At 42.8% G+C, this 14,118-nt stretch overlaps 1 protein-coding gene and 1 pseudogene across 2 annotated transcripts; both read left to right on the top strand.

Moving 5' to 3' along the window:
• Positions 1-4,413: 4,413 nt before the first annotated feature.
• On the top strand, positions 4,414-5,997 carry LOC138812063 (cytoskeleton-associated protein 4 pseudogene; annotated as a pseudogene).
• A 101-nt stretch (positions 5,998-6,098) lies between these two features.
• On the top strand, positions 6,099-13,626 carry Dusp12 (dual specificity phosphatase 12). 2 transcript variants are annotated; one of them, XM_070000201.1, is made up of 6 exons: positions 6,099-6,456; positions 7,664-7,777; positions 8,343-8,461; positions 9,022-9,118; positions 10,025-10,208; positions 13,224-13,626. In XM_070000201.1, exons 1-6 carry the CDS (start codon positions 6,116-6,118, stop codon positions 13,383-13,385), a joined length of 1,017 nt encoding a protein of 338 aa, XP_069856302.1. In that variant the 5' UTR covers positions 6,099-6,115; the 3' UTR covers positions 13,386-13,626. The 2 variants fall into 2 exon arrangements, with proteins under 2 accessions (XP_069856302.1, XP_069856303.1); XM_070000202.1 differs by lacking the exon at positions 10,025-10,208.
• The last annotated feature ends 492 nt before the right edge of the window (positions 13,627-14,118 follow it).

The raw sequence follows: 14,118 nt of genomic DNA, 5'->3' as shown, positions 1-14,118 counted from the left end.
CAGAAGAGTGAGCATGTCATGGTAGAATGGATAAGGGCTTCCCTCAGCTCTCCAGTTTCTGTGCAAACTCACAGGTCCTTGAGGTCCTCTCATGAAAAGCATTTCAGGGTGTTTCATAAAAAGGAGAGTATCACAAGGTGACAGTTTTAACAAAACTATATTTTAGCAAGACAGGATTACAGTAAGGAGAAATAGAAACAGAGAAACATCTTGTTCCCCATGCAGGATATTGGAATTAAAGACTCAAAATGTTGGGCCCCATCTGTAGCTCTTACACTTTCTGAGCTGTAAGAATATAGTGATCATATCAGCTAGCAGTTCTGAGTCTTTAGATAATTCTTTTGAGAGGGAGAGGTCCATCCAAACAGAAGTAACTTTCAGGACTTCCTTTTGCCAGTCTACTCATTCTTGAAGGCTTCCATTTGATCATTTAGATACTTAGTAGCTAGGATTACAGGCATGGAGTCACCAGCTCCTGACATCTCCTAATCTTTTTTTTTTTAATTGTGAAAATACTGTACAGAGGGGTTGCAATTACATGGGCAAGATAATGAGTACATTTCTTATCAAGCATTGTAGCCTCCTCCTTTGTTTCCCCTTCCCATCCCTTCCCATCCTCCTCCCGTCTCCCCCCAATCCTCCCCCCTCCTCCCTCACCAAAGTTGTAAAGTTCATTTTTGACAATCTCCTAATCTTTTAACTTAACTTTAAAAAGAAGATTTAATGGAGGGAACTGATTTGTCTTTTCAGTTTACTTCTTATCTTTAACTTCTGATTCTGGCCCTTTTGATATGTGCTAAAATTAATTTAATTTCCAAGCCAGAATAGTCATAGCTGGAGATCTGTAAAGTCAAGGCTCAGTGTCAGCCTGCCCAGAAAAGTCAGGGAGACTTAATCTCAATTACTCAATAAATGCCAGCCATGCACAATAAAGCTAGAAAGCTGAGTAAGAGGGTGAGGTCTTGACTTTGAGCTCTGTCTCCTCATCTATCTATCCTCTCTCAAGAAAGCTGAATGATGGGTATAATCATGAGGCCAGTTGTGTCACATAAACTTAAAGCATACTTGATAATTTATTGACAGGATGCATCAAGATCCCACTCTTCTTCACATTCTTCTTTGAGCTTACATTTTACTTTTCTTGCAGGCTAGCATATTTTCATTACCCATAATAAAGAAGTTATATGGAGTGGGGGGGGGTGGGGAATGTGAGGAGGGAGATATATTTTTCTTTTTTCTTTTTCTTTTTTTGGGTCCAGTCATAGGCCTGAACTCTGGGCCTGGGCACTGTCCCTCAGCTCTTCACCTCAAGGCTAGCACTCTACCACTTGAGCCAAGCGCCACTTCCAGCTTTTTTTTTTTCTTCTGCTTATGTGGTACTGAGGAATCTAACCCAGGGCTTCATACATGCAAGGCAAGCACTCTACCACTGAGCCACCTTCCCAGCCCATGGGAGATATATTTTCAAAACAGCAAATGGCGCTATCTAGTGGTTCAAAGCACAAATTAGCCAATATTAAAGATCAGGAATTTATGCCTGCTAATGTTTAGCCATGTTCTGTGAATGTTCAACAGCTATTCAGATAAGTCTCCTTTCCTTATTTTTGCAAAAGATTACAGTCACTTTATGGAGTGGAGAAAGTAAGCTCAACCAGGCACCAGTACCTCAGGCCTGTAATCCTTGTTACTCAAGAGACTGAGATATGAGGCTTAAGGTTCAAAGCCAGTTGGGGGATAGGGGGGAGCATACAAATCAGAGAAACTCTCATCTACAATTAACTAGCAAAAATGCTGGGACTGGAGGCATGATTCAAGTGGTGGAGCTCAAACCATGAGCAGAAAAACACCAAGCCTTTTGCTCAAGACCGTGAGGTCAAGTCCCAACACTGGCACAAATAAAAGTAAGAAAGAGTTGTATCATGTTTATCATGTAAACCTGGCTCACAGAAACAATCACCATGAACAGTTTTAATAGTTATGTAACAGTTTTATGTAAATCTCAGTATTTTCATTTAATGTGCATATATGTATTTATTAAAATAAATGGATCCAGATTTTTTTTCTCATGCCAGTTCTGGAGCTTGAACTCAGGTATTGGACATTGTCCTAAGATCTTTTTTCCTCAAAGTTAGCATCCTACCACTTCATCCACAGCTCTACTTCTGGCTTTTTGGTGGTTAATTGAAGATAAGAGTCACAGAATTTTCTGCCCCGGCTGGCTTGGAACCATGATCCTTTGAACTCAGCCTCCTGAGTAGCTAGGATTACAGGTATGAGGCACCAGTGCCTGGCTATACTTGCTATGTAAGACTGATTTTTTTTTAAATCACATAGGTAGAATGGATGTAGGTAGAGTACGACTTCCTTATTCTTCCTTCATACTTGCATAAAATATCATCGAATGGATAAAACTACTCTTTCAACCAATCTATTACTTGTGATTGCAGTGTTTTAGTTTTTCACTGTTAAGGATAACAAAAGCTGTATTGATGACCACCAAGATCATATGTTTTTTTTTTTTTTATTCTCCCAGCAACAATGTGTGACATGTAAATATTTCTCAAAAGGAAGCCTCCTTAAGTTTGGTGTTTATGGATTTTATTGGGGGCTAGTCAGATGGGCATGTGTAACTACCCTTAAGTCTTCAACCACTCTGAGGTCAAACTGATACAGCATGGCTATATAAAACATAAAACCTACCTTTATCCATAGTCAAATTGATATAGTATAGCCCAGGGAGATGGGCCAGGGCCAGTTGCCCAGTCTACAGGCCTTTCTTTGGAATGTTCAAGGCTTGAGAAACCAGTCTTCAGAGCTAAACTTTTACTGATTTATGTTTATTATTTTATGTATGTATATGTGTATGTATGCATTATGTATTATGTATTTTAGTGTCATACTAGGGCTTGATCTCAGGACCTCTGGCTCTTGCTTAGCTTTTTTGCTTAAGACATAATACTTGACTCACACCTCTACTTCCAGATTTTTGATGGCTATTGGAGATAAGTGTCTGGGAATTTTTCTACTAGGCTGGCTTCAAACTACCATTTGTGATCCTTGGATCTCACCTTCCTGAGCAGCTACAGTTACAGGTCTGAGCCACCAGTGCCCAGCTGTTACTTCCTACCAATTACAGATTTAGTACTTCTCTATCTTTCTCTTCTTATAGATAAGATTTATTAAGATATTTTTGGACTAGAGGCATGGTTCAAGTGGTAGAATATCTGCCTACCAAGCTCAAGGCCCTGAGTTCAAATCTTAGTGCTGACAAAAAAGATACCATATTCAGTTATAGAATTAGCCTCCCTTAACTTCTTGATAGCATCCAATCTAGAGCAAAGCCAAGCTTCCTTAAATCCTGTCCCAAGTAAGCACCTAATAAGAAAGCCCAATCCCTCCTAACAAGTCTTAACTGTGATGCCCTGAATTCTCCTTTGTTTTCAGGGTTGAGTAAGAAAGCTAGACTGTTGTAGTACAGGTCAGAATCCAGGCGATCTTTGGCTGAAAGACATTGACATTCAATAGGAGTTAATACTTTCAGAATAAGTCTTAATGGCCAGGCACTGGTGGCTCATTCCTGTAATTATAGCTACTCAGGGGACTGAGATCTGAGGGTCACAAAGCCAGCCTGATCAGGAAAAACTGTGAGACTCTTATCTCCAATTAACTACTAGAAAACAGGAAGTGAAGCTATGGCTCAAAACAAAGAGGAGCTATAGGGATAGAGCCTGGGCTCTGAGTTCAAGCCCTATGATGCCCCCCCCCCCAAATCATCCCAATTAAAAGTGGGGTGGGGAAAATAGTCAAAAGAGGAAAAATTAAAATTTAATCACTAAAAAAGTTCTACTTCAAAGGCATGAAATAATGCCACTGAGTTGGTGGGATCCTCATTTCAAACCTGAGTTCAGTTGCTCCTGAGGCCTTTTCCCTGAAACTTTTCTTTCTTTTTGTATTTTGTTATGAGGGGTCTGGGGGCTTGAACTCAGGGCCTAGATGCTGACTCTGAGGCCCCAATCTTTTTTTTTTGGAAAGATTATTATAAGGTTTATTGGAGGGGCCATATCTCCCCAGGAGAGGGAGCACATGGCATCTGCCCCTATCCAATGGCAGGTAGGTCTGGGGGAGAAAGTGAGGGCAGAAGTGAGCAAACTAGGTCTGGGCAGCAGAGGGAGTGGCCAGCTGCATGGCCAAAACTCTAGGGCAGGAAGGAGCTCAGGTCTCAGTGTAGCTGAGGACCAAAAGTGGAGATAATACTAACAGGCCAGATATGCCATAAAAATTCTTTTTAGAGGCACTCAGAAATCTTCCGAAGTCAGTTTTTATCTTGTCTTCTGTCTGAATGTTTTCTGTATTCCAGGGATCGATCCATCTGGAACAGTGGAGATAATGAGGAGTGAATGCACTTGGTAACCTATGTGCTACTTTGCCTGCACTGGAAGACTCCAGCTCATGGCTTGGGCGGCCACTGTGGCCAACTCCTCCGCCTCCTCTGCTGGCCTGTGCCGCCTTGGCTGGGCGCTACACCTTCTCTTCTGCTTCATCCAGGTGGCTGCCACCACCTTCTTGGGCTGGAACGTTCACCATGTCCCCGGTGAGGACCAGCAGGACTGGCACAGCCACCAGGACTTCTCCAGGCAGCGGGAAGAGCAGAGCCAGGGCTTGCAGGGTGTCCAGCAAAAGGTGCAGTCTCTGCACGCCACATTTGGACCTTCCAGTCCATCTTGAGAAGCTCCCAGCATAAGCAGGACCTCACGGAGAAGGTGTCTAAACAAGGAGAGAGTGATATCAACTGCATCTGTGAAATCCTACAGAAGCTGCCACACAAGGTCCTCTATTTCTTGGACGACATCCACGTGGTGAAAGATGCCCGCGAGTGTGACTTCACGCCCCTGGAGAACACGGTGGAGGAGCGGCTGATGGAGCTCACCAAGTCCATCAATGACAACATCGCCATCTTCACCCAAGTCCAGAAGAGGAGCCAGGAGGAAATTAACATCAGGGTAAAGGTTGCCTCTTTGGAAGAATACAAGGAGTACAAACAGGAGCTGAAGGCCCTAAAGGAAGCGGTGGAGGAGATACAGACCTATGTGAAATCTAGGAACATGGGAGGCCCTGAGGGACTAGCTGCAAACAAGAGTCAGACATCTACACAGAGGTGTGGGAACTGGTGAGACTCAAGCAGGAGCAGCAGGTGTTCCAGGAGGCGCCAGACACGGATTGCACTTTCCTACAAGCCTTTTTGGGAAAAACTCCTCCAATCCAAAGTAGTCCACCTCCCACCTCCCACCTCCCCCAGTAGATCAGAAGGCTGGAAGAAGAGCTATGCCAGCTGAAGGCCGAGGCCCAGGGGCCCCAGGAAGATGTGATTTCTGAAGCTTCGATGCCACTCCAGAAGAAAAATCAGGGACTGGACTCCAGGCTCCAGAGTGTGGAGGACGGAGTCCATTCAATTCAGGTGGCCTCTGTGCTTCAGACCCAGAGCCTAGAATCACTCTTGTCTAAGAGCCTGGGGCATGAACAGCGCCAGGGACGCCTGAAAGCCCGGGGTCCTTCCCCAGGGTGGACAAGGACACACTGGCTGGCACGGTGAGGATCCTGGGGGAGGCCCAGCTGGCTCTCTATAGTGACATGGAGGACCTGAAGAGAAGTGTGAGTGAACTACCCAGCACCATGGAGTCTCTTCAGAAGGTGCAGGAGCAGGTTCACAGGCTGCTCAGCTAGGACCAGGCCCAGGCGGCCTGGTCTGCCTCCTCAGGAGTTCCTGGTCAACTTTGCTTCTCTAGACAACCTAAAATCCTCAGTGAGTCAAGTGGGATTGGGCTTGAAGACGCTCAGGACTTCCGTGGACAGTTTGGTCACTTACTTGGTCGGAATTGAAACCATCGAGAATCAGCCAAGGGTTTGTAAGATGACCTGAGGAATGATCTAGATACATTGGCTCTAACCTTAGCTGTAATTATTCCCGCTGCCCACGTGGTCCTCCTGTGGCGCTGCTGAGTCGCCGACGGGGAAGGGGGGCGGGGAAGAAGAGGTGGGCGGGGCACAGGAGAGGGATGCTCTAGCCCACCTCCCCTCTGTGGTAGAGGCTCGCAGCTGTCTGGCTTCCTGCGCTGCCATGTTGGAAGCTCCGGGCCCAAGCGATGGCGTGGGCCATGGGAGCGCGGGCGCCAGTGGGGCCAGCTACTCCGGACAGATGCTGCAGGTGCGGCCCGGGCTGTATCTGGGTGGAGCGGCGGCCGTTGCGGAGCCAGCTCGCCTGAGGGAGGCCGGCATCACCGCCTTGCTGACGGTGGACTCGGAGCCCCGTTTCCCTGCGGGGGCCGGGTTCGAGGGTCTCCGCAGCCTCTTCGTACCGGCGCTGGACCAACCCGAGACCGACCTGCTCAGCCACCTGGACCGGTGCGTGGCCTTCATCGGCCAGGCCCGTGCCGAGGGCCGTGGAGTGTTGGTGCACTGGTGAGTGTTCACCCTGTCCCCCTCCGGCCTGCCCCAGTCCACCCCCAGCGGCCGAGGCCTCAGGGAGAGGACGAGGGGCAGGCATAGCTGCAGACCCTTTTGTGCCTCAGAGAGGAGGGGTCCGGAGGCGCAATCCTGAGTCATGCTTTGTTCTTGTAGCAACAGATTAGGAAAAAAAAAGTTATTAAAAAAATACAGCCGGGCGCTGGTGCCTCACGCCTAGAATCCTAACTACTCAAGAGGCCGAGATCTGAGGATCACGGTTCAAAGACAGCCTGGGCCGGAAAGTCGGTGGGACTCTTATCTCCGGTAAACCACTCACAAAACCGGAAGTGGTGCTGTGGCTCAAGCGCTAGCCTTGAGCTGAAGAGCTGAGGGACAGTGCCCAGGCCCAGAGTTCAAAAAGACCCACAACTGACCAAAAAACAAAACAAAACAAAACAAAACAAAACACACTTGCAGTCCTAGCTACCCTGGAGGCTGAGATCTTGAGGATCACAGATGGAAGTCAGCGGGCAGAAAAGTTCAAGAGATTCCTATCTCCAATTAACCACTGGGGGAAAAAAGTTTAACCCCCATGACTGTCACACACACACACTGGAGATAGAGTTCACCAATTCCCAGGACCGACACACACTGTCAGGCACCCGCACCAAAGTCTCTGCATTCTAAAGGGTTTATAGAGACACTCCTATGATTATAGAGCTGATCAGATGTTGGGTCTGCTGGAGCCATTACTAAAACTTAGACATTTTTACAGTGACTTTTTAAAAATGAATTTTATTGTTATAAAGGTGAAAGACAGGTAAATGAATAAACATAAAGAAGAAAAAAACAGCAACAAAGAAAAATACCTTGTTTCCATTTCTTGGAGTTCATTTCAATAAATATTATTTTATATGATCAGATGCACATAGATATTGTGCCTTTTTGTTCCTCTCTTAAGAATATCCTCCTTTAGTCTCATCGTGTGTGAATATACAGTGATTATTTTGAGCAGGTTATACGTTCACATTATTCAGAATTGAAAAGAAAGAAATAAAATAGTTTTTGTGTACATTGGTAGTATTTCAGATGCAGTGGATTTATTGGAATAGAATGTAGAAATGCAGTAGACCTGAACTTTACCATAAATCAGGGGCTGGAGTTTGTCTTTTTTTTTTAATTATTGCTATTTGCCATTTTATTTTGAAGGTCTGTTTTTCAGTCATGCAGGAGTCAGTCGAAGTGTAGCTGTAGTGACTGCTTTTATGATGAAGACTGACCAACTTAGCTTTGAAAAAGCCTATGAAAACCTCCAAACTATTAAACCAGAAGCTAGGTGAGTATTTTGTTCTAGTAATAATCTTACCCTTTTTTTTTTTTCTTTTTGTCAGTCATGGGTTTGGGCCTGGGTGCTGTCCCTGAGCTCTTCAGTTCAAGGCAAGTGCTCTACCACTTGAGCCACAGTGCCACTTCCGGCTTTCTGGTGGTTAATTGGAGCTAAGAGCCTAATGGACTTTCCTGCCTGGCCTGTCTTTGAACCATGATCCTCAGATCTCAGCTTCCTAAGTAGCTAGGATAACAGGCATGAGTCACTGGCTCCAGGCATGTAATGTGGTTCTATTTAAGAAATTTAGCTGAGTGTGGATGGCTTACACTAGTAATCTTAGCTCAGAAGGCTGAGATCTGAGGATGGTGATTTGAAGCCAGCTCTGGCAGGAAGATCCATGAGACTCTACCTGCAATTAGCCACCAAAAAGCCATAAGTGGAGCTATGGTTCAAGTGATAGAGTACTAGACTTGAGCAAAAATGCTCTGGAACAGCACTCAGGCCCTGAATAAACCCCAAATGGGCACCAAAAAAAAAAGAGAAACTTGACCTTTATATTTGTTGGTTATTACAGGATGAATGAGGGGTTTGAGCAGCAGCTGAAGTTATATCACGTGATGGGAAATGAGGTGGATACTTCTAGTGCTATTTATAAGCAGTATCGTTTGCAAAAGGTTACAGAGAAGTATCCAGGTAAGTAATAATAATTGTTGGTTTATATTGGGCTCTTTTTTTTTGTTAACTAATTTTTTTTTTTGGTTAACTAATTTTTTAACCTTCAACTGGTTGTAAATTTAACATATTCACTATGTATCCAGTGCTTCTTGACCACAGTCATCCTTTCCATCATGTTCCCCATTCCCTAGAACAGACCCTTTTTAGATATAATTTATGGGGACATTAACTATGTCATCTCACTTTTCTAGCAATCCTGTGAGATACATCTGTTGTTGGTTTTCTTTCTTTCTTTTTTTTGTTTTTTAACTGGTTTAGGCAGAAATAACTTATTCAGTGTCATATGCATTATAAAGGGCAAGGCTGGGATTTGAAATTAGGTAGTCTGGCCTAGAACTCAAGATTTACTGTTTTCCTACCTCATCCTCATTTTCTGATACAAGCTTTTTTATTTATTTTTATGTTTTTGCTTAAGTCTTGAGTTTAGCACTTGTTGTCTCAGTTTGGCATTTGAATTTTGTCTGAAAATGCAGAATGCTGATTTTGGCAAATGGATACATTTTAATTATGTCTTGTAGAATTGCAGAATTTACCTCAAGAACTCTTTGCTGTTGACCCAACCACCATTTCACAAGGATTAAAAGATGAAATTCTCTATAAATGTAGAAAGTGCAGGTAAAATATTTATTCTTTCCTTTGGAGAATTTGTTTCAGCAGCTGAAAAATGTTTTCTTTTTTGTTTTTGTAGGAAGAGTTAAATTGAATACTATAGAAATTTCAAAATAAAATTTATTGTTGAGAAGAATTCAGATTCTTAAAAGTAAAAGAAGTTAGGCACTGGTGACTCACACCTGCAATCCTAGATACTCAGGAGGTTGAGATCTGAGGATTGTGATTTGAATCCAGCCAGGCAGGAAAGTTTGTGAGACTTTTAACTCCAATTAAACACCAGAAAGCCAGACGTGGAGCTGTGGCTCAAAGTGATAGAGTGCTAGCCCTGAGTGAAAAAGCTCAGGGACAGTGCCCAGGTCCTTTAAAGCCCCATGACTACCAAAAAAAGTAAAAGTAGCTGGGCATGGGTGGCCTGAAGAGGCTGATATCTGAGGATTGCAATTCTGAAGCCAGCTTGGGCAGGAAAATCCATGAGATTTATCTCTAATTAACCATCAAAATTAGTAGAGTTGTGACTCAAGTGGTAGAGTGCTAGCTTTGAGTGGAAAAAGCTCAGAGACAGTGCCCAAGACCATCAAAACAAACACAGACATACACAAAAAAAAACAACAAAAAAGTAATCATCATCAGATTATATTGGTTATTGAAAATTTAGTTAGCATAATCATATTATTGTTTTTTAAGAAATAATGCAGATTTCATGCTGCTGCTTCTTTTTTTTTTTTTAGATTTCATGCTTTAAAAAAAAATCTTTTTGGTAGCTCAAGTGGTAGAGCGCTTGCCTTGAGCTGAAGAGCTGAGGGACAGCGCCCAGGCCCAGAGTTCAAGCCCCATGACCAACAAAAAAAAAAAAAAAAAAAAAAATCTTTTTGGAAGTTATAAATGTTTTTATATGTTTGGGGTTTGTAGGCGATCTTTATTCCGAAGTTCAAGTATTTTGGATCATAATGAAGGAAGTGGACCTATAGCCTTTGCCCACAAGAGAACACCGTCTTTCATGCTTACCACAGGGACTCAGTCTCAGTGTACATCTTATTTCATTGAACCTGTACAGTGGATGGAATCTACTTTGTTGGGAGTGATAGATGGACAGGTGAGAACATTTTATTTTCTAGAATTACATTGTATCATGTATATTTAGTTTTTTTGCATTTTGCAAATTTTTTCAACAGTAGTTTACTGCATTTTAACTCCTTTCTTTGTGAAGATTATACTTTTCTAGTACAGGTAAGGCTGCAACAAATGAATTTTTTTTTTCTTTTTTTTGAGTCTGGTCGTGGGGCCGAACTTTGGGCCTGGGCACTGTCCCTCAGCTCTTCAGCTCAAGACTAACGCTCTACCACTTGAGCCATAGCGCCGCTTCTGGCTTTTTTCTTTTTGCTTATGTGGTGCTGAGGAATCAAACCCAGGGCCTCATGCATGCAAGGCAAGCGCTCTACCACTGAGCCACCTTCCCAGCCCCCCAATTTTTTTCTTTTAGTTTTGGATGTTGGGGATGGAGCATGTAGTCTACCACTGCTGCCCCATCCCCCAATAAAGTTTTGGTGTTTTTTTTTTTTTTGCCAGTTTTGGGGCTTGAACTCAGGGCCTGGGTGCTTTCTTTGAGCTTCTCTGTGCTCAAGGGTAGTGCCCTAGCCCTTGAGACATAGTGGCACTTCCACTTTTTCTGATTATTGGAGATAAGAGTCTCATAGACTTTCCTGCATGGGCTGGCTTCAAACCGAAAACCTCAGATCTCAGCCTCCTGAGTAGCTAGCATTACAGGCATGAGCCACTGGCACCCAGCTAAAAGTATTTTTTTAAGACCAGCTGATTCACTAGGCACTGGTGACTCATGCCTGTAATATTTAGGAGTATGAGACCCGAAGATGGAGATTTGAAGCCAGTCTGGACAAAAAACTCTTTGAGATTCTTACCTCCAGTTAACCAGCAAAAGGCTGACAGTGAAGTTGTTTGCTAGGTTAATGCCACACCTCCAGCCTTGTTTTGTTATTCTTTGAGAAATGTTTCCTTATGTAATTTAGGTTAGCCTCAAACTTGTGATTCCCCTGCCTTATCCTTCCGTGATAAGGTCTTTATCACCATCCTTGGCTCAGTCTTACAAATTTGAGAAGTGGTATGGTTAACTGAAAAGTTTATAGTAGATATCTTACGAAACTTTTACTGCATTATCTCATTAGAAGAATAAAATAGTTATATAAAATAGGGACAGCAAATAATATTTGTAATTTATACATGGGGAGCCTTAGTTGATGTTTTTATTCAGAAGGTGTTACTATATATTCCAATCCACATGGCCAGATGAAGTTGCTTTTTTTTTTTGGGGGGGGGGGGGTCTGTTCATGGGGCCTGAACTCTGGGCCTGGGCGCTGTCCCTCAGCTCTTCAGCTCAAGGCTAGCGCTCTACCACTTGAGCCACAGTGCCACTTCCGGCTTTTTTCTTTTTGCTTATGTGATGCTGAGGAATGGAACCCAGGGCCTCATGCATGCAAGGCAAGTGCTCTACCACTGAGACACCTTCCCAGCCCTGAAGCTGCTTTTTAAAACAGCTTTATTAAATATAACTCAGTTGGGCATGATGGCACATGCCTATAATCCTAACAACAGTAGGCCGATGCTGAGGCAAGAGAATCACCAGTTTGAGGCTATACTGGGCTACATAGTGAGAGGCTGCCCTCTTTCCTCTTCCCCAGCCAAAAAAAATTTTTTTTGTGTGTTGCTTTTGTATCCATTGCCCAGTTTTCTATGTTTTTTTCCTCTTATTAATTTGCACAAGCTCTCCACATATTGTAGATTTTAATCCTTCATCTAATATACTTTAGATTTTTAATCCAGTTTCAAATTATTGGTATATTTTGTCATAACAAATTTAAGACATGTAATCAATCAAATGTGTTTGTTTCTGTGTGATAGGGCCTTGTAGCTCAGGCTAGTCTTGAACTCATTATATAGTTGAGGATAGCCTTAAATTCACAATCTTACTGCCTCAGCCTCGAAAGTAGTACTAGGACTAAAGATTTGAACTACCATATCTGCCCTCACTTTCTGTAGCTCAAGATTTACTAAAAATTCCCTATTTCATACCATGTAAAAGTACTAATCATAAAAATAATGCTATAGCTACATTAGAGAAAATATAGTTGACCTAATTTTTAGATTTACCTGTTTTTTTTTAATACTGATTTGTATGCTGTCACTATCAACTAGTAATAGGATATAAGAATTCTAACTTTTTTTTATACTTCAGTCAAAATGATTTGATTTGAGATCATATGTCATATCCATAAATATTTCTTTTTTGTTTTGGTTTTTTTTTTTTGGGGGGGGGAAGGGATTTGTTCTTTTGTGCAGGTCCTGGGGCTTGAACTCAGGGCCTGGGTACTGTTCCTAAGTTTCTTTCTTTTTTTTTTTTTGGTCTGGTTGTGGGGCCTGAACTCTGGGCCTGGGCGCTGTCCCTCAGCTCTTCAGCTCAAGGCTAGCGCCCTACCACTTGAGCCACAGCGCCACTTCTGGCTTTTTTCTTTTTGCTTATGTGGTGCTGAGGAATTGAACCCAGGGCCTCAGGCATGCAAGGCAAGTGCTCTACCACTGAGCCACCTTCCCAGCCCCGTAAGTTTCTTTTACTCAAGGCTAGCGGCTCTACCACTTGAGCTACAACTCCACTTGGGTCTTTTTTAGTGACTCTACCACTTGAGCTATAACTCCACTTGGGGCTTTTTGGTGGTTCCTTGGATTTAAGAGCTCATAGATGTTCCTGCCCAGGCTGGCTTTGAATTGTGATCCTTAGATGTCAGCCTCCTAAATATCTAGGATTACAAGCATGAGCCACCAGCTCCTGGCTCCCACAGATTTCTTTAACTGAATCTTAAGCTTCAGCTTTTTCCCTTAACAATCTGGGATTTATTTGTTCCTCCTGAGTACAAAAATCTCTCTTGTGTAGTAATTATAGTTTATGATATATTTCAGCAAATTTGCAGTGCATTCTGTCTCACTGCTTAGATTGAAGATAGGAGCCATGTAGCCTATTTTTATATCTTGCATCATCAAAAATAGTTGTATATTTTGTATGAAACTGAATGGCTGAACTAACACATTTGCTTTATTTCAGCTACTTTGCCCAAAATGCAGTGCCAAGTTGGGTTCCTTCAACTGGTATGGTGAACAGTGCTCATGTGGCAGATGGATAACTCCTGCGTTCCAAATACACAAGAACAGAGTGGATGAAATGAAAACGCTGCCAGTTTTGGGATCACAAACAAGAAAAGTTTGAACTGTGTCATTTTAGTGACTTGGAAAGAAACTTGTTGATTTGTTTATTATTCATGGCAGATAATCTATTTTTTAGGCTGACATTACATTTGGAATGTGAGAAGACAAAAATCCCTTGATGTGGAATGGAAACTATGCTTTTTTTTTTAGCTTATTACAATGTTGGTGGACTATTTCACATGGAAAACAAAGCTTTTGGTTCATGTTTTGTTTGATTTGATATTAAAATCTTTTATAATCCAGATACTTTCTGTGTCTAATGTATTTTAATTAAAAAAATTTTTTTTGTGTGCAGTGTTGCAAGAGATTGAGCCCCATGGCTGAGAGCATGCTAGGCAAATGTTTTACCACTGAACTACCTCATCTACCTCTCTCCTCTCTTTCTCTCTCTCTTCTTGCTCTCTGTCTTTCTGTGTGTGTGTGTGTGTGTGTGTGTGTGTGTGTGTGTACATATATGTATCTTAATTTAATTAATTTTTTTTGGTACCAGTCCTGAGGTTTGAATTCCAGGGCCTGGTTGTTGTTCCAGAGTTTTTTTCCTCAAAGCTAGCACTCTACCACTTGAGCTACAATACTGCTTGTAGCTTTTTGGTGGATAATTGGAGATAAGAGTCTCATGGGGGGCTGGGAAGGTGGCTCAGTGGTAGAGTGCTTGCCTTGCATGCCTGAGACCCTGGGTTCGATTCCTCAGCACCACATAAGCCAAAAGAAAAAAGCCAGAAGTGGCGCTGTGG

The sequence above is a fragment of the Dipodomys merriami genome, unplaced genomic scaffold, assembly GCF_024711535.1.
Source record: "Dipodomys merriami isolate MVZ:Mamm:240054 unplaced genomic scaffold, mDipMer1.0.p SCAF_56, whole genome shotgun sequence".
Classification (NCBI taxonomy): Eukaryota; Metazoa; Chordata; class Mammalia; order Rodentia; family Heteromyidae; genus Dipodomys; species Dipodomys merriami.
The sequence above is the reverse complement of the archived record's forward strand: the minus strand, read 5'-3'. Positions and strand labels throughout refer to the sequence as shown.

Coding starts and splice junctions, on each gene's coding strand:
- Dusp12 (XM_070000201.1), top strand. CDS start 6,116: ATGTTGGAAGCTCCGGGCCCAAGCGATGGCGTGGGCCATGGGAGCGCG. Junction 7,778..8,342: donor ACTATTAAACCAGAAGCTAG/GTGAGTATTTTG, acceptor TGGTTATTACAG/GATGAATGAGGGGTTTGAGC. Junction 10,209..13,223: donor TGGGAGTGATAGATGGACAG/GTGAGAACATTT, acceptor GCTTTATTTCAG/CTACTTTGCCCAAAATGCAG.